At 37.5% G+C, this 19,874-nt stretch overlaps 1 protein-coding gene across 3 annotated transcripts in view; it reads right to left on the bottom strand.

Annotated features, from left to right (window-relative positions):
- Cals (calsyntenin 1) overlaps positions 1-19,874 on the bottom strand; it is a 156,641-nt gene that overhangs the window by 68,656 nt on the left and 68,111 nt on the right. For 2 of the 3 annotated variants that reach the window (XM_017634383.1, XM_017634370.1), the window contains one exon: positions 11,034-11,141. The exons of the other annotated variant lie outside the window; for it this stretch is intronic. In XM_017634383.1, the coding sequence (XP_017489872.1) occupies positions 11,034-11,141 (108 nt within the window). The remainder of the gene's footprint in view (positions 1-11,033; positions 11,142-19,874) is intronic. 3 annotated transcript variants of the gene reach the window in all.

The following is a 19,874-nucleotide window of genomic DNA, read 5'->3' as shown; positions in this document are numbered from 1 at the left end:
TTTTGGCATCGATGCTTTTGAACCAAGTACTGACCCAGCAAAAAATCGGTAATTGCTTTTAGTGGTAACGTGTTCTAGAAGGCATAGCGTTATAATGCCTTCGAATTTTTTCGCTTCTTTTAGGCATTGTCGGTAATGCAAAGTAGAATGTCCTACAATATTTTATTTATTTCGCTTCTTTGTTTCATTTTGGGGAATGCAAAGTAGAATGTCCTATAATATTTCTTTGTTAATTCGCTTCTTTGCTTCATTTCAGGGAATGCAAAGTAGAATGTCCTACAATATTTTATTTTTTTCGCTTCTTCGCTTCATTTCAGGGCATGCAAGGTAGAATGTCCTACAATATTTTTTTTATTTCGCTTCTTTGCTTCATTTCGGGGAATGCAACGTAGAATGCTGCATCGTAGTCAGCTGAAAAATAGAATGAATATCCAAAAAATCGTTTCCTACCGTTAGTTTCTGTGGAAATTTTGTGTCGCATAAAAATCATGTTTTGCTTTGTTCAATTTGCAGCCAAGTTGAAGTCAGTCAATGAAGTGAAGTACATGAGTGAGGAAGTACAATTTTAAGCTTAACTAAATATGCATGTATGTATATGCCGATTTTTAAGTAAAATCTAAATTCCCAAATACATACATATGTTTGCATAAAAACTGATTTATAAAAATTTTAATTAAATTTAATCTTTTAAGACATTTTCTGATATAATATAAATAAGTATGTACTCATCTGGACATTCTACATTAGTTTCTCTGTAAGGCATTCTTTATTCGCTTCTCTGGATTCTGTTTATCCATGCGTTCTGTCTTCGTTTGAAGGTAATGCTGCGGGTAAGGGCTTACCGCCAATGACATGCCCATGTTATAATAAGGCCTTCCTGAAGCGAAAGGGTAAGCGATTCCCATCGCCTAGCTCGTTTCCACATTCGTTTCTATGGTAATCGTGTTTTTTGCTGGGTATTAGGTAACGAAAAAAGTACTCGTATCGTAACCCGATACCAAGTTAAATTTTGCTCCGAAATTTTTTTCTCTATGTTTATGCCACTATCGATAGTTTTTGAAAACTATCGATTTCGGTTTTAGCAAGACTTCATAATGTCTCTTCTTTACATCTCCACACATTACATTATTTTTTTTATGCAAGAAAATTCACAACACAGTCGGCAAAAAAAAATAATTTAAGCCATTGGGATTTTCGCAACTATAAGCTTACACTGAGTTATAGTAAAATTGAATAAGCTATAAAATTGCTTACACAAAATTTTTATAGAAATTCGAATTAAAAAGCTTAAATTTTTAATTATTTTGTAGTTTTTATGTTTTGTACAACTTTTATAAAAAAACAGTAGACACTAAATAAACAAAAAATAGTCAAAACTGCTAAAAAATATGGTGGTGCTATTATTTTGAGCAATACTATATTCGTTTTCTTATAATATGGTAAAATGTTAATAATTTCCCTTGTCCGGATTTTGATGTTCGCCTCCGTATTTGATCTCAGTTGAACTTTTATAAGAATGAGTTGTCAATTTAATCGAATATCTTGTATTTTGTTTGTTTTGTAGTATTATAAATGTATTTTTATAGCCAATTTCACTTCTTTGCACTTCAAAAGGGACAAACACAATCCGAATTTAATTTTTCCATATAAAAAATAAATTCAGATTTTGCCTGTCGCTATTCAAGGGGATGCAAGGGTATGTATAGAAGTTATATAACTCAGATGCATAAACTAATAAGTTTATTTTATTATTATAAGAAGTTCTTTTTGATGCACTCAAATTTAAAGAAAATTATACAATCTCTTTAATTTACAATGTAATTTATAAATTTATTCATTATTTAATTTACAAGCGATTGAGCGTTTCAATTCAATACCTTTCAAGACGATAGTACTATCGATACTATTGATGTTTTCAACTATCGTTTCGAAAACCATCGAGTGGCGGTACTATCGATAGTATCCCAGCTCTAGTTTATGCCTTATATGAATCATCCTGTGCTTTTTGGCAACTTAATGGCCATCGAAAACCGCGAGAAGGCGCCAAAGTCGACATAGGGCAAAGTATAGAGTGAAAATTTCTCAAGTGGGCCAGCCAAAATTGGACGGTCAAGATTTTTTCGCACAAATCACTTTATTCGGTTTACAACCATAAAAAAAATATAATTTGAGCAATTTTGCAATATTCGAAGTATTACAAGAGATTGTTATTAACTCTTTTTTTATGAATTCAATAATTATTTATTATCCACTGATTCAAAGCATGTATCTTGCTGATTTTGTTCATGATAATAGTTAATTAGACACGCTTTAGCCTGATTATTTAAATTTTTCAAATAATCATTGTTTTATACAAAATTATTAATTTTTATAACAAATTCGCATAAACAAATGGAAATATTTGTTACTTCTCGATCAGGTCTTTTAACCGTATACATTAAATATCAATCCTTATTCTATAATACATTATTTAAAAGCAAAAAATACGGAAATACATGGAGTCTCTAGTTATTAATTTTTTTCGCTCCTGCCACGAGTGCTTTTGCTTTCATGCCACGTGCCGCGCGGATTCGCAGCGAGCGTGGTGCAACCAGAGAATGCACAAAAAAAAATTTATTTATAAACATAAGCATAGACTATTTAATACAATATTTTTTAAATTGTATACACGGTCAATAATTTGGGTTTAATTTTTAAACCGCGCTGGATCTACTGCCTTTTTTAATCTTTTATAGTCTATTTTTTAAACCAGTCAATAGTTTTAATCAATTTTAATGTATAAAGTTCGTAGTTTAAAAATCAAACCAAAATGTTTTAATTCCTGTTTCTAGGTTTCATATATAAAAAATTTGGTTTAAAATCTAAACCGAAATAGAAAATGTTTTCCTCAATATGCCTTATTTTATATGTCTCTCAGATATAGAGAGCAATACTTATGAACTGACAACATCAACACAGCGAAATGTGGCGAAATTTAAGATTTTTTTTATTCTTAATTATGAAAATGTTTGGTTTTAAAATTTAAACCGAACTGTTTAAATTCTAAACCCAACATATGCGCTCTCTTTTTCAACTTTTTATTCAGATTTTGTAGAAAAATTCTAGGAATGCAGTTTTATAGCCCATTCGATTTTAGTATAAGAAGGTACAAGTTTGAAGTTTCTAGAAAATCGCGTTGATTTTTGGCAATTTTTTAGTGGAATGTGTTGCTCATTTTCTCCATACAAAAAATAATTGTCGAACATACTGTGTATGAAAGAACCTGCGTGAAAAAATTGCCAAAAATCAACGCGATTTTCTAGGAACTTAAAACTTGGACTTCTTATACTAAAATCGAGTGGGTTATAAAACCGCATTCTTACTATTTTTCTAAAAAATCTGAATAAAAGTTGCAAATTTATGGAATTTTCCTGAGTTTTGCACAAAGTTTGGAGCTTTGATTTTTACGTTTGATGGTGGAGTATGAACCATATTCCTATAAAAAATTATCGCAAATAAATAAGAATGAAAAACTTTGCATATGTTGCGAAAAATTCACTGTACTTTTGTTCGTCACTGTATGTACATATTTATGCATACAACTTAAAAAAATATTGTATTAAATGGTCTATGCTTATTTATTTATTTTGGTCTACAGAAATATGTTTTCGTACAGACAAATTAGAATAGAACATTTAGATATTTAAGTATGTGTGATATATTGCAGAGTAGACTAATTATACATACTAGAGTGCCAGTTATTGTCGAAATTCGACAGTTTTTCTAGTTTTAGAAGCCTTGGAGAGGTTTTCTAACTTAACACGTAGCAAAACTTATACGGTAAAAATTAACTAACCGGAAAATCTTCTGCTAAAACGTAACTATTTTTTTTTTTATCTGAGAAGATCTTTTTAGGACTTCGGCAGGACTTGGAATTGACCCGATACATTCAAGTTTATCGATAAATTTCAATGATTTGATACATATCGATAGTTCGATGAATTTCAAGAACACTAAAATTCGATAACTCAACAAAATTCGTTACCTCGACCAATTTCGATAACTGTGAAATCCGATGGCTCGATAAATTTCGATAACTCAAAAATGTAAAAACTTTGGATACCTTTATAAATTTTTACTTTTGCCATCTCCACATTTTTCGAAAACTATCTAAACATTTTGATAACTCGTTACACTCTGTTAAGACGATTCAATTCGATAAGCTTATATAACCTTGAAAGTTCGATAAATCGATATATTTTGAAAATTCCATAAACTTCGCTTCGTTGATCCAACCAATTTCAGTAGATCAATAATTATCGATAACTCTGTAAGTTGAAAGAACTCCATGCATTACGACACCTCGATAAATTTCGTTAAGTCTATAAATAATGATAATTCAATAAATATCGATAACTTGATGCATTTCTTTAACTTAACAATTTTCGATAATCCTACACGTTTTTATAGCTCGATAACTATCCGTAAATTTGGACAACTAAGTTTCTGTGTCTATAAATTTCGACAACTCAGTAAACATTGATAAGTTTGAATAATTCGATACGTTGCGATAACTTAATAAGCATGGATAAATTTCGATAATTATAAACTTCGATGATTCGATAAATTTCAGTAACCTTTATGGCTGACTTTATTTCGATTAATAATAATAATAGATTCGCTCTTACACATACGTTAGTGTTTGGCCGAGCTTCTCCTCCAAATTGTGGCGTGCGCCATGAATCTGTCACACAAAGCGATTCCTATCGGAAAATTACAACTCTGTTAACCTAATTCATATGTATTTCTCATTGTCTCCATTTTCGCCTTTATCTAAATTTTCGTCTTTATCTTCACTTTTGCCTTTTTTGTCTTCATCGTTATCACTTGTTTCTTCATCTTCATGTTTATCTTTATTTCAATGTTTAATTTCAAATACGAAGTAAAACAAAATGCGAAACAGCTTAAATTGAACAGGTTGCAAAAACATCCATACACAAATATGGAAATTTTTAAACGACGATTTTCAACCAATTTCGAAACTATAAAAACTCTCCTCATCTACAGAAAATTACCTTTCCTACGGTGTTTTTGGTTTTGAAATCGGTAACTTTACCTTAGTCTTCATCTTTGTTTTTATCTTTCACATCTTTGCTTATATCCTTTTGTATTTCTATTCACGTAGATGAGATGAGGTGCGATGACGTGATAAGATGTGACGTGATTTTATGTGATGTGATAGGATGTCATGGCATCTGTTGTCATGTGCTCTGATGTCATGTCATACCATGTGATGTCAAATCATGTGATGTCATGCCATACAAAGTGATGTCATATCATATAATGTCATGTCACATGATATCGTGTGATGTGATATCATATTATGTGATGTAATATCATGTGATGTCTCTTCGTATCATGTGATAAAATGTGATGTGATGTCATGTAATGTGATATAATGTGAATGATAACCCTGTTGATAACTGTGTCGATAAAAATACCGATAACAATATCCATAAACATATAGAAAAATACAACGATTGTAAAATCGATTAATTCATCGATAAATATAACAATCATCAGTATCGATTATTGTACATATCGTTAACAATAGAAATGACTAAATCGATAACAAAATCAATTATTTAATCGATTATTATACCGATAACAATATCCATTATTGTGTCGATAACAATATCGATTATTATATTGATTATTATATCGATTACAATAGCGGTTATTTAATCAGTAACAGTATCGATTATTTTATCGATAGCAATATCGATTATTATATCGATAAAAATATCGAGTTTTATATCGATAACAATATTGATCTTCATCCTCATCCTTTTGTTCATATTTATCTTTATTTTTGCATATTCACCTTTACCTTAAAGTGTTTAAATGTACTTTGATCTTCGTTTTTGCCTGTACCTCTAGGCATCTTTGTTTTTGTTTTTATTCTCAAACCGCTAAACCGCTGAGAACCATTTCCATGTGCATTATTCCCCTTGAATTTGACAATTTACTCCCAACCAACCAACTGCCGCTAAAGAAGTTTCACTTCATAAAATCAAGAAATGTTCTTACCCTTTCAGTTACCCTAATTCTTATGTATCTGTCATTGTCTCCATTTTCGTCTTTGTCTTCACTTTTCCCTTCTTTTTTTTGACTTCATCGTTATCGTTTATTTCTTCATCTTCATATCTATCTTTATTTCAAAGCTTAATTTCAAATGTGTAGTGAAACAACAGGCGAAACATGTCAAATTGAACATGTTGCAGCAACATCTATACACTAATGGGAAATGTTTAAACGACGGTTTTCAACCAATTGTGAAACCATAAAAACTCTGCTCATCTACGGAAAAATGCCTTTCCAACGGTGTTCTTGGTTTTGAAATCGGTTTGGTAGAATCGCCAAACGAACGGAGACAAAATTTATGTTAGCGTATTAATATATAGATTAATTTGTAATTTGTAATAATAATATAAAATAGCAGGTTTGGTAGCTGGCGAGGCCTAGTCTTCAGTCTACGTTTGTGTGCGGCGGGCGGAAAGACCTAGTTTCCGCTCCGCGCTGCGGAAAGGCTGTTGATCATGGTCGGTAAGGCCGGGTTTCCGATCCATGTTCCCGAAGACATTACTTTATATGTGTGGCAGGCGGAAAGCTCTAGTTTCCGCTCCGCGTTATGAACAAGCTGTTGATCATGGGCGGAACGAACGAGTTCCCGATCCATGTTCCCGAAGTCATTAGTTTATATGTGTGGCAGGCGGAAAGCTCTAGTTTCCGCTCCGCGCTATGAACAAGCTGTTGATCATGGTCGGAAAGAACGAGTTTCCGATCCAAGTTCCCGAAGTCATTACTTAGAGTGTTGCGCAGGCGGAAAGCTCTAATTTCCGCCCTTCGCTGTGGACAAGTTGTTGATCATGGTCGGAAAGGCCGAGTTTCCGAATGCTCGTATTGTCACACGCGGTCGCGAAAATATACGAAGCCGATTACAGTTGTATTAAGCAGTCATAGATATTGTGTAATTTATCGTTCCCGGTTAAATATATTAATTTATTTAGTTATGTACAAAAAAGCGATTCAGATATGTCGCAGCAATCATAATTTTTGTTGCATCTTGGCATAGCCATCGTAAAGCATCATGAATTTCAAAGTTTGATCTACAAATGCTCAACACAACCGTGGCGCAGTCGAGAAAGTATGCGAGTCGACCAGGTTTACCTCATAAACTGAACAGAAATACAGTTCACCAGCTGAACGATAAGGTGCAATGTAAGGGTTTACATGTTATTTATTCAAGTAAGGATTTATTAATGGTAAACAGGGAGTCGGAGGTGTCAAAATAGTCGTTATGCTTATTAAAGTCCTGGCATAGCATCATGCATTTCAAAATTTGTTCTACAAATAGTTAGCTTAATGGGCATGTAATATCTAGAAGGCCTAGAAGGAATACAAAACGTGATCTGGTTCAGTAGAAAGGGACTATTGACCATCCCGTTCAAGATCTTAATCATGTACAAAACCCCGAGCATCTCTCTACGGCTGTGCAGCGTTGGCAAATTTATGAGCTTCAAGCGGCTTTTGTACGGTGGGAGATTTGGTTGAATCCCAAGGCAAATTATTTAATGCGAATAATAAGAATTGTTTCTGTACCGACTTGAGTCTGTCAGAGTGCGTTTGATATCTAGGGTTCCATACGACGGACCCGTATTCTAAGATCGGCCTGACTAGGGAGGTGAAGAGAGCTTTAGTGACATAAGGATCTCTGAATTCTTTAGCCCAACGTTTGATGAAAGCCAAGACGCCCTTGGCTCTATTAACACAAGAGTTTACATGGGACTTGAATTCAAGCTTAGGGTCCATGGTTACGCCTAGATCGATGAAATTAGTTACCTGATCAACACTATGTTCACAAATGCGGTAGCTATATGATTGATAGGGTCTTCTAGAGAAACACATAAATTTACAATTTTTCAAGTTAAGTGACATAGAATTTACTTCACACCATTTAAACACATTACTAAGGTCCGCCTGTAATTGTTCCCTGTCTCCTGGAGCACCAATGAACTTAAGTTTATAAATAAATTTTAATTTCTTTGTGCATTCTCTGGTTGCACCACTGTCGCTGCGAGCCCGCGCGACTCGCGACTCCAAGCAAATTTCCGTTTATTTTCTTTTGTATTATATAATAAGGATTGATATTCAATGTAAACGATTAAAAAATTTGATCGAGAAGTAATAAATATTTCCATTTGTTTATACAAATTTTTGATAAAAATTAAAATTTTTTTTAACAAAATAATGACTATTTGAAAAATTTAAACAATCAGGCTAAAGCGTGTCTAATTAACTACATATTATCATGACAAAAATCGACAAGATACATGCTATGAATCATTGGATAATAAATAATTACTGAATTCATAAAAAAAGTTAATAACAATAACTCTGTAAAACTTCGAGTTTTGCAAAATTGCTCAAATTATATTTTTTATGGTTGTAAACCGAATAAAGGGATTTGCGTGGAAAAATCTTGACCGTCCAATTTCGGGTGGCCCACTTGAGAGATTTTCACTTACACGCGATCCAATTGCTTCACCAAAGTCGATGGTTTGCAACGTTTACACGACCAATTGTTCGAGTGGAAGTGTGAAGTGGAGATTTTCAGTACAGACCTTTTAACGCGATGTAAAAGTCACTGAATAACTAAATAATTCTTTGCGCTGTAAACATTAGCGGGCATGAACCAATTAGAACAGATCTGACCGGTAGTATCATTACCTGCATGATATCGTTTCATTCCTAGTTCCTTGCATAACATTATGCTATATTTACTGTCAATCTTAAGTTTATTTCTTAGTTTAGTTTTTATCAAAGAAAGCGTTGAAAAATTGTGTACTACAGCCGTAGAGCTAAGTGGTAATGAAATTATATTAAAAACAAAATTGGCGAGCTGTTTTCATTCATTCCATATTTAATAGAATAAACTTTTCCCAAAACATATCAATATCCATATCGCTGGAAATATCAAGCTCACTTAGCCTCAGTAAATTCCACTGCATGGTTATTAGATCAGGTTCGCAATTTGTGAGATGGGAAACTTTAACAAAAGAGGTAAAATTTGTATATCTTCTTTCGAAACTACCTTAGCTGGTGTTATTATATGTATGTAAAAGTTTTATATCTTCACGCTTGAAATCAAATATTAAATTTATGTGGTCCAAATACCCTGTAAAACTTTAACATATTTGTTTTGACTTCAAGAATTTCAGAACAATTGACATCACTTCTCATAAACATCTCAGCTTTCGTTCCAACAAAAATGCCAGATATTTGAATATGATTATTTTCATTTTTAAATTCAATATTAATATGGTTATTGATCGTATCTTTTTTAATAAAGTTACTCAAAATTAAGAGATTATGCGCTTTGACGAGAGCTTTCAGCTTGGAACTCTTTGTTAAGATTGTTAATTATAGGCAAAATATACTATAGAAATAAAAAATAGCATTTGGTTTTGCAAGACATACCTTCGGCAGATCGTATACCGTTTACTTAGTAAAATAAAATAAAGTTTCAAACTATCCTTAACACAACGCTTTCTAGTAAAAGCCATCGTGTTTGAGATATGCCCAAGTTTTTGTGGGGGTTTACCGAACAGTAGTCCTGAAATTCCTTCAGTTCATGTATCCTCTTTGGACTGTGGCAAAAGAAACTATATATGTTGCGGCACAGTGTCTCAATGCTTTTCGGGAATTTTTTACAAGCGCAGCTTGAGCAAAGGAGAAGTGAGTGGCATGTGTACTTTACATAAACATAACATAACATTGGCTCCATCAGTGGCCAAACCAAATAGGTTTTTTATTTTTAAAGGCAGGGTTAGCAAATGTTTAAAAGGGCAAATATTCATATGCAAAATGATGTTTGAAATATATATTGTTATAATTAAGAATTTAAATCTTAATTCAACTATCCGACTAAAATCTTACTTTGCCCACCAACATAGTAAATGAAAAAGAAGTGACCAAATTTGGTCGGAAAAGACCAACAGTGGCAACACTGGTTGCAATACCGCTGATCAAGACTAGCATAAATTTTTACTCTCTCCTGTAAAATCTTGGTTACCTTAAATATGCGGTTTTGTATTATCGTGATATGCGGTATTGTACTTTAAGCGACGATATGTATGTGAGCGGGTTTTGGAAACAATTTTATTATACCCTGATATAAACCCAAGTAGCATAATACCAATTTTTAATTTTTTATCCTTTTGTTATTAGAGTTTGTTTTGTTCATGCATTAATAATAATGATAGATTGGCGATTACGCAATATGTTTGTATTTGGCTGAACTTCTTCTCCAATTTGTGGTGCGCGTATTGATATTGTTACACAAATGGTGGGACCTAAAGTTTTACGCCGCTTCCGAAAGAAAATGGATTTTACGAGAAGCCTTTTCCCTAATTTTATTTTATTTTATTTTGTTTTATTTCATTTTATTTTACTAAATGTTATTTTTTATTTTATTTCCCTTTTTATTTCATTTTATTCATATCCGTTTATTTAATTTCTTATTTGTTTTAATTTAAGTTAATATAATTTCACATACGCAATTTTTTTGTTCAATTTAATTTGCGGTTTTTATTTAACTTATTTTAATTATTATTTTATTCTTTATTTTTAATTATCTTACTTATTCTTTTATTTCGTTTTATTTAATTTCTTAATACAATTTAATTCATTTTATTTTTGTTTCCTTGAACTTTTGAGTTTGACTTTATAAAAAGGTCATAATAAAATATAATTCTTCTTCTAAAAAATTAGTTAATAACGCAAAAAAAAATAAAACATTTATGCGGGACCCTAACCAAGCCCATTACGTCTGTCAGGGGACAATTTTAGTCGGATCAACTGCATCCTTAATTCGGATTAACCTTATTGTCTGTCTATGCATTTACTCAAATATCATGAAGAAAATATCGCTAGCATTTCAATTTCATATCTTCATTTCTAGTATTCACAATTTGTTTATCATTCCGACCTACCTTCAAAGCCACTGATGTATGTACGCTTAAGTTTTGATTGCTGCAGTACATGTCGCAAAGTTCAAGACGCGCATTTGGAAATATAGAAAGGCTCTCGGCCGCTGATGCCTGTAGAAAATAAGTCAATTAGCACATACATAAGTACTTCAAGTCATAATACAAAAAAAAAGGTAGTTAAATTTAATGACATTCCTTGTTATTGTTAACCATTTGACTTTTAATAAAATTATGACATTTCATCGAATTCATGCTACCCGATCACCAGAATAAGTATTTTTTTAAAGCAGAAGATTTTATCAGTACATTCAAAGATGTGAAATATAATGGACTTGTAAAATTATTCATAATTTCGAAAAGGAGGTTGAGTACCTACTAGGTTTCAGAACGCATGAAGAAAGTAATCAAAATTATACTTACATATTGGCTATTCTCACACCAAGGGCAAGACCCTTTGGGGGGCACACTCACCACTTTTTCCAAAAAAAAGAGAAAAATAAAAACTTAAAATTTTCGGGGAGACTTCAACTTCGCACTTTATTGGCTTGGCGGGGTTATATCGCAGAACACGTCTGAACACGTTGACATTCGCACAATTGTGTCTTGTTGCATATTATGTTGTAATTCAAGTGTGTGCGTATGAGTAAGTACAATTCATGTGTATATGTGTGTGTGTGTAGGTGTATTATGTGTACGTGGGTGGAACGGGCCGTGGTGAGTAGGCGATTAGGCAGTGTTGCTGCTGTTGAACGGAGCCATTCACGGTCGAAAAAGGGGGAACGGCCGAGCGCATTTAGCCATCCCGGCCCCCCTAGGCGAGTCTTCAGCCTAGTAGTTGCTGGAGTTGCTGCAGGGTCTCCACTACGTTGCGTAGTCCGGTTGCACGACGGAGACGTTGCGTAGGCTGGTGCCGGCGATCTTCGTCGCCGGTTACTGCGGGTAACTGGTGTCTCGGGAATGGTTCGTGCGGTGCGGTCTGTCGAACAGTTGGCACATGATGGGTGAGGCGCACTCCCTCGTTGCGTGCGATAGCGCCAAGCAGTTCAGGCGGTACCCACGAGCTTGCGCGACTTGCTGGCGCTGCGGCGGCTGCATACTCCTAAAAATGGAGCATAGGCGTAGCTTATGTGGGCGACGACATAGCGGACATCGTACGCCATGTACGGCTGCTGGGCTCCTTTGTAGAGGTTCTGCGCGTGGTGATGCCGTCGGAGCGGCGGCGGGTCGGGGCGTGAGGTTTCGAGGCGCTGCGGCCGAAGCTGCTGCGGTAAGCGGCACAGTAGAGCGAGGAGCTGCTACTGGCGGTGCTGCCGAGCGGGGCACGGTGATTTCCGAACGGATAGTTGGAGTTGGTGCGGCTTCAATCATTTCCACGTCCATATTTATCTACATTAGGGGAGAACGGACTTTAGTATAGAATAGATGCAAGCAGTTATGAACATGATTGCTAGGCGTAAGCCACTTGGTGTGGGTTTGAGGGTACGGATTTATGCACCTTTTGATATTCTCGGTTTTTGTTACGGCTTTGTTGCGTTTATTGCGGTTTGACGATTTTAGGTACCGGTATTCGCGCAACCGGTAGGAGAGGCGGTTAGAAGGAAACATAGCTTGACGAGTGGTCGAGTTAGTATGCCGCTTTGTGTACGGAGATCAACTACGCGGATATGACCGTCGGAGCCATGATATAGTTTCTCTATACGGCCGAGTCGCCATTCCGTAGGGGGAAGACATTCGTCATGAATTAGGGCACAGTCTCCAATCTTTGGCGCTTCTTGAGCGTTTTTCCATCAGTATCATTTATGGAGGTCTTTTAAATAATCTTCCTTCCATCTTCGACTGAATTCATGATGGAGAATTTTCATTCGTTCCCATCGATTCATTAAAGATAAGGATTGCTCGTCTGGTTCGGGTATTGCCAGAAGTGGAGCTCCTCTAAGAAAATGCCCAGGGGTGAGGGCAGTGAAATCGGAGGGATCTTGCGAGAGCGCAGAGAGGGGCCGTGAGTTAAGAACGACATCTATTCGGGTTAATAATGTAGTAAATTCTTCAAAGTTAAATTTGTGTGTGCCAGAGACTTTTTTAAAATGTGTTTTGAAGCTTTTTACAGCTGATTCCCATAGTCCACCCATATGTGGGGCACTTGGTGGGATAAATTGCCAATCAATGATTTCAGGCGAGACTTCCTCTATAAATTTTATAAATAGTTTTTCAGTGGCTCTTTTGGCTCCGACAAAGGTTTTTCCATTGTAGCTCATTATTTTGGATGGAAATCCTCGCCGTCCGACGAAGCGAGCAAATGCCGCAAGAAAAGCTGCAGTGGTCAGATCAGAACATAGCTCGAAGTGTACTGCCTTTGTCGTAAAGCATACAAAGACAGCCACATAACCCTTCGNAGACGTTGCGTAGGCTGGTGCCGGCGATCTTCGTCGCCGGTTACTGCGGGTAACTGGTGTCTCGGGAATGGTTCGTGCGGTGCGGTCTGTCGAACAGTTGGCACATGATGGGTGAGGCGCACTCCCTCGTTGCGTGCGATAGCGCCAAGCAGTTCAGGCGGTACCCACGAGCTTGCGCGACTTGCTGGCGCTGCGGCGGCTGCATACTCCTAAAAATGGAGCATAGGCGTAGCTTATGTGGGCGACGACATAGCGGACATCGTACGCCATGTACGGCTGCTGGGCTCCTTTGTAGAGGTTCTGCGCGTGGTGATGCCGTCGGAGCGGCGGCGGGTCGGGGCGTGAGGTTTCGAGGCGCTGCGGCCGAAGCTGCTGCGGTAAGCGGCACAGTAGAGCGAGGAGCTGCTACTGGCGGTGCTGCCGAGCGGGGCACGGTGATTTCCGAACGGATAGTTGGAGTTGGTGCGGCTTCAATCATTTCCACGTCCATATTTATCTACATTAGGGGAGAACGGACTTTAGTATAGAATAGATGCAAGCAGTTATGAACATGATTGCTAGGCGTAAGCCACTTGGTGTGGGTTTGAGGGTACGGATTTATGCACCTTTTGATATTCTCGGTTTTTGTTACGGCTTTGTTGCGTTTATTGCGGTTTGACGATTTTAGGTACCGGTATTCGCGCAACCGGTAGGAGAGGCGGTTAGAAGGAAACATAGCTTGACGAGTGGTCGAGTTAGTATGCCGCTTTGTGTACGGAGATCAACTACGCGGATATGACCGTCGGAGCCATGATATAGTTTCTCTATACGGCCGAGTCGCCATTCCGTAGGGGGAAGACATTCGTCATGAATTAGGGCACAGTCTCCAATCTTTGGCGCTTCTTGAGCGTTTTTCCATCAGTATCATTTATGGAGGTCTTTTAAATAATCTTCCTTCCATCTTCGACTGAATTCATGATGGAGAATTTTCATTCGTTCCCATCGATTCATTAAAGATAAGGATTGCTCGTCTGGTTCGGGTATTGCCAGAAGTGGAGCTCCTCTAAGAAAATGCCCAGGGGTGAGGGCAGTGAAATCGGAGGGATCTTGCGAGAGCGCAGAGAGGGGCCGTGAGTTAAGAACGACATCTATTCGGGTTAATAATGTAGTAAATTCTTCAAAGTTAAATTTGTGTGTGCCAGAGACTTTTTTAAAATGTGTTTTGAAGCTTTTTACAGCTGATTCCCATAGTCCACCCATATGTGGGGCACTTGGTGGGATAAATTGCCAATCAATGATTTCAGGCGAGACTTCCTCTATAAATTTTATAAATAGTTTTTCAGTGGCTCTTTTGGCTCCGACAAAGGTTTTTCCATTGTAGCTCATTATTTTGGATGGAAATCCTCGCCGTCCGACGAAGCGAGCAAATGCCGCAAGAAAAGCTGCAGTGGTCAGATCAGAACATAGCTCGAAGTGTACTGCCTTTGTCGTAAAGCATACAAAGACAGCCACATAACCCTTCGTAAAGGTTGAAGTCATTAACATGGAAGCCTTATCTGGAAAGGCCCAGTAAAGTCAACACCAGTGGTAGTGAAGGGCAGAGCGAAAGTGCAGCGTTCAGGTGGAAGAGCTGCCATGATCTNAAGCTGCTGCGGTAAGCGGCACAGTAGAGCGAGGAGCTGCTACTGGCGGTGCTGCCGAGCGGGGCACGGTGATTTCCGAACGGATAGTTGGAGTTGGTGCGGCTTCAATCATTTCCACGTCCATATTTATCTACATTAGGGGAGAACGGACTTTAGTATAGAATAGATGCAAGCAGTTATGAACATGATTGCTAGGCGTAAGCCACTTGGTGTGGGTTTGAGGGTACGGATTTATGCACCTTTTGATATTCTCGGTTTTTGTTACGGCTTTGTTGCGTTTATTGCGGTTTGACGATTTTAGGTACCGGTATTCGCGCAACCGGTAGGAGAGGCGGTTAGAAGGAAACATAGCTTGACGAGTGGTCGAGTTAGTATGCCGCTTTGTGTACGGAGATCAACTACGCGGATATGACCGTCGGAGCCATGATATAGTTTCTCTATACGGCCGAGTCGCCATTCCGTAGGGGGAAGACATTCGTCATGAATTAGGGCACAGTCTCCAATCTTTGGCGCTTCTTGAGCGTTTTTCCATCAGTATCATTTATGGAGGTCTTTTAAATAATCTTCCTTCCATCTTCGACTGAATTCATGATGGAGAATTTTCATTCGTTCCCATCGATTCATTAAAGATAAGGATTGCTCGTCTGGTTCGGGTATTGCCAGAAGTGGAGCTCCTCTAAGAAAATGCCCAGGGGTGAGGGCAGTGAAATCGGAGGGATCTTGCGAGAGCGCAGAGAGGGGCCGTGAGTTAAGAACGACATCTATTCGGGTTAATAATGTAGTAAATTCTTCAAAGTTAAATTTGTGTGTGCCAGAGACTTTTTTAAAATGTGTTTTGAAGCTTTTTACAGCTGATTCCCATAGTCCACCCATATGTGGGGCACTTGGTGGGATAAATTGCCAATCAATGATTTCAGGCGAGACTTCCTCTATAAATTTTATAAATAGTTTTTCAGTGGCTCTTTTGGCTCCGACAAAGGTTTTTCCATTGTAGCTCATTATTTTGGATGGAAATCCTCGCCGTCCGACGAAGCGAGCAAATGCCGCAAGAAAAGCTGCAGTGGTCAGATCAGAACATAGCTCGAAGTGTACTGCCTTTGTCGTAAAGCATACAAAGACAGCCACATAACCCTTCGTAAAGGTTGAAGTCATTAACATGGAAGCCTTATCTGGAAAGGCCCAGTAAAGTCAACACCAGTGGTAGTGAAGGGCAGAGCGAAAGTGCAGCGTTCAGGTGGAAGAGCTGCCATGATCTGCGTGCGCATCTTCTGCTTATGTATAGTGCAGACTTTACACATAAATATGCATTTTTTGATCTGTGGCTTTAGTCGTGGAATATAATATTCTTGTTGGACCATTTGTTGCATGAGGCGATGTTCGCAATGTAGCATTAATAAGTGGAGAAATCTGAGGTATAAAGTTGCAAAGGGGGATTTCTCTGGTATTATTATGCGGTGGCGTTCGTTATATGTGAGGCTGGAGTTCGCTAGCCGTCCATTAGCACGAAGCAGACCTTTCGTGTCTAAAAATGGATTGAGTACTAAGATTTGACTCTTTTGGTCAACTGGTTTTGATTCTCTTAGCATTGACATTTCGCGGCTGAAATAGCGCGTTTGAGTATATGCAACAAGGGAAACCTTTGCTTTTTGTAGGTCTTGGTGCGTTAACATGTTATCTGGGGAATTCGGTGTTTTCTTCACCTTATTTTTGACGCGCTCTACGAATTTTAGCATATAGGCGACTACCCTTAGGGCACGGGGGAACAAGGAAAATCGTTCTAGGATGTCAGCGTCATCCAATTTTGTGTGAAAGGTTTCAACTTTTCGACTTTCTGGGGCAATTATGTTGCGTATGGGGGATTGTTGTGATTCTATTAGCCAGCTGGGGCCGTTCCACCAGAGTGAGGTGGTGGCGAGGTGCAGGGGCTTGCAACCTCTCGTGCCAAGTTCGGCGGGGTTATCAGCACTGGCTACATATCGCCAAGTTGGTGGCCGAACTAAATCAAGTATTTGGGCTGTGCGATTGGAAACATATGTTTTCCATGAGTGGGGTGGTTTTTCTAACCAAGCTATGACGATCTCTGAGTCTAACCATAGATATAACTTTTCATTGGTCATGTTTAAATGCGTTTGCACAGTGGAGGCTAATTTTGCGAGTAGTAGCGCGCCACAGAGTTCAAGTCGTGGTAGACTGAGTGTTTTAAGAGGTGCCACCTTGGCCTTTGCTACTAGTAAATGGCTTGAAATTGTGCTGTTAGTTTGGGTGCGCACATATATAGTTGCGCAATATGCCTTTTCAGAGGCGTCGCAGAAGCCGTGCAGTTCTACTTGGTATTCTGGTGAGTAATTTATCCATCGAGGGATTTGTATCTCGGAAATAGCATGCAAGTTATTAGCAAATTGAGACCATTTTGCCAAGCGAAGTGGTGTCACTTGCTCATCCCATTCGGTTCCGTCTGGCCATAATTCTTGTATCAGGATTTTCGCTTGTATCATAATTGGCGAAAGCCATCCTTCGGGGTCAAAAAGTTTCGCTACAGCCGACAGAATTTGTCTTTTAGTTATTGCGGATTGAGCAGAATTGACTCAAGAGTATATGAGAATTTATCTGAGATCGCATTCCATTGTATGCCCAGGGTTTTTGTTGTACTTTCCTTTTCTATCTGTTCTTTATTTATATCTTTTAGGATTTCGGGGTGATTGGCGGTTATCTTTTTTAGGGGGAACCCTGCTGAGTTGAGGGCTTGTATTACTTGTCATAGTGCTTCATACGCTTGGGGTAAGCTGTGGCTTCCAGACAGGATATCATCCACATATGTTTGTGTTTTTAACACCGGGGTTGCTAGGGGTAATTTTTCTTTTATATCGTTTGCCAATTCGTGAAGCGTTCGAATGGCAAGAAAGGTGGCGCAATTTACGCCAAATGTCACCGTTTTGAGTTTATAGTCACATATTGGAGTATTTGGTGAATTTCGAAATATAATGCGCTGAAAGTCTTGATCGTCCTTATGTACGAATATTTGTCGATACATTTTTTCGACGTCTCCGTTAAATACGTATTTGAACATACGCCACTTTAAAATCAGAAGCATTAAATCAGGTTGTAATGTGGGTCCTGTGTACAAAATGTCATTTAAGGAATTTCCCGAACTTGTACATTTCGAGGCGTTGAAGACTACTCTTACCTAGGTTGTTTTTTTGTCTGATTTTACAACCGCATGATGGGGTAGATAAAATGAGGTGTATTTACCTTTTGTTATCTTTTCATATGGACTTATTTTTTTCATATGATCTAAGTCTAGATATTCTTCCAGAACACCATCGTATGCTGATTTAAGCTCGCCTTTTTAAGTAGGGTTTTTTCCATACTTAAAAACTGCTGAAGCCCAGGGGTTCGGGAGCGACCTAGGGCGAGTGTGTCTGGGAATTCTGGCTTAAATGGAAGTCGTACTACATATCAACCATTTTGTGCTCGCGTTGTTGTGGCTTTGTAGTAATCTTCGCAAGCTTTATCTTCTGGTGTAGTGACTTGTATGGGCGGGAGTTCTTCTAACTCCCAAAATCTTTTTAATTGAGAATTGAGGTATTCGTTTGAAATATCTTCAACTTAAGTTGTGAATACCGATATTTTTCACTTACTTGGCCGCTTAGTATCCATCCAAAGATGGTATTTTGGGCTAACAGGGTATTTGAAATTTTTTCAATGCCTTCTAGTATTAATTGGGGTATTAGGTCGCTGCCTAATAGGATATCAACTTTCGCGGGGGTGTGACAGTTGGGATCCGCTAATTTGAGGTAGGCGAATTTTTGACGATCTTTGTCGTTTATTTTATAGCTTGGAAGCATATTTGTTAGTTGCGGCAGAACTATAGCTTGTGCTTTTATTCTTACATCCGCATTGGGGGAAATCAGGGTTAATGAACAGATTTTATTAGAGTTTTGTATTACTCTTCCACCCATTCCCGAAATTTCAAAGTTTGAGTTTGTGGTAGGGAGTTTTAATCTATTGCTTATTATAGCAGAAAAACGTGATCATGGTAGCACAGAGAAGAAACATAAATTTTCCTTAAGATGTGAGAATAACAAGCACAACAAATTTGACGGCTAATAATCTGAGATTTGCCTGTGTAAACGGGGTGATTAAAAAACGAGCTTTGATTGAGATAATATTGATATGTGAACATAGTTTAAAGCAGAAATTTAAGGTTATTTTTCATGCGCATATATGCATACGGATTTTTTATTTATTTTTGTTCAAACAGTTTTTTGGAACAGTAAAGTTTTTACCGATATGTATATTTATGTATGTATATATGTATATATATTTTCTCACAAGTTCAGCAAATATCGGTATTTTTTTTTTTATATCTCAATTTATTGGCTCGATACAGCTCGCTTTGGCGGTAGGGGGTATATGGGTATAATTATGGCCAATTATTTTCGGATATAGAGTCCAAGCTCCTGATCCTGCTACTTCCTCCTCGTAGCGTGTTTCCCTCGTTGAGTCTCCCTGCGATCCAGTGCTTCCTTCTATAGTGTTGTTGTTGGTGTTTAGTTTTGTTAATTTGTTGGTTTGGTTTTACGTAGGATTATTTCGCGCCCGATTTTGGGTATTTCGTTAAGGTCATTAATTGGATTTGAACTGTTTATATTTTTGTGTGCTTTTTACGCGGCGCACCCGAATTATTTGGATATCTGTATGTGACTTTTTACACTGTGAGTAAGTATGTATGTAAACTTGTCTGCTCTGATTGTGGTAAGTCTCACTTATTACACTTAAAATGGCATAACTTGTTTTTTCAGTTTTCACTTAATTAGTTAAGTATGCAC

This window comes from Rhagoletis zephyria, unplaced genomic scaffold (genome assembly GCF_001687245.7).
Source record: "Rhagoletis zephyria isolate East Lansing unplaced genomic scaffold, Rhagoletis_zephyria_1.1 Rzeph_scaffold_00113, whole genome shotgun sequence".
NCBI classification, from domain to species: domain Eukaryota; kingdom Metazoa; phylum Arthropoda; class Insecta; order Diptera; family Tephritidae; genus Rhagoletis; species Rhagoletis zephyria.
Note: the sequence above shows the minus strand (reverse complement) of the source record. Positions and strands in the feature narration are given on the sequence as shown.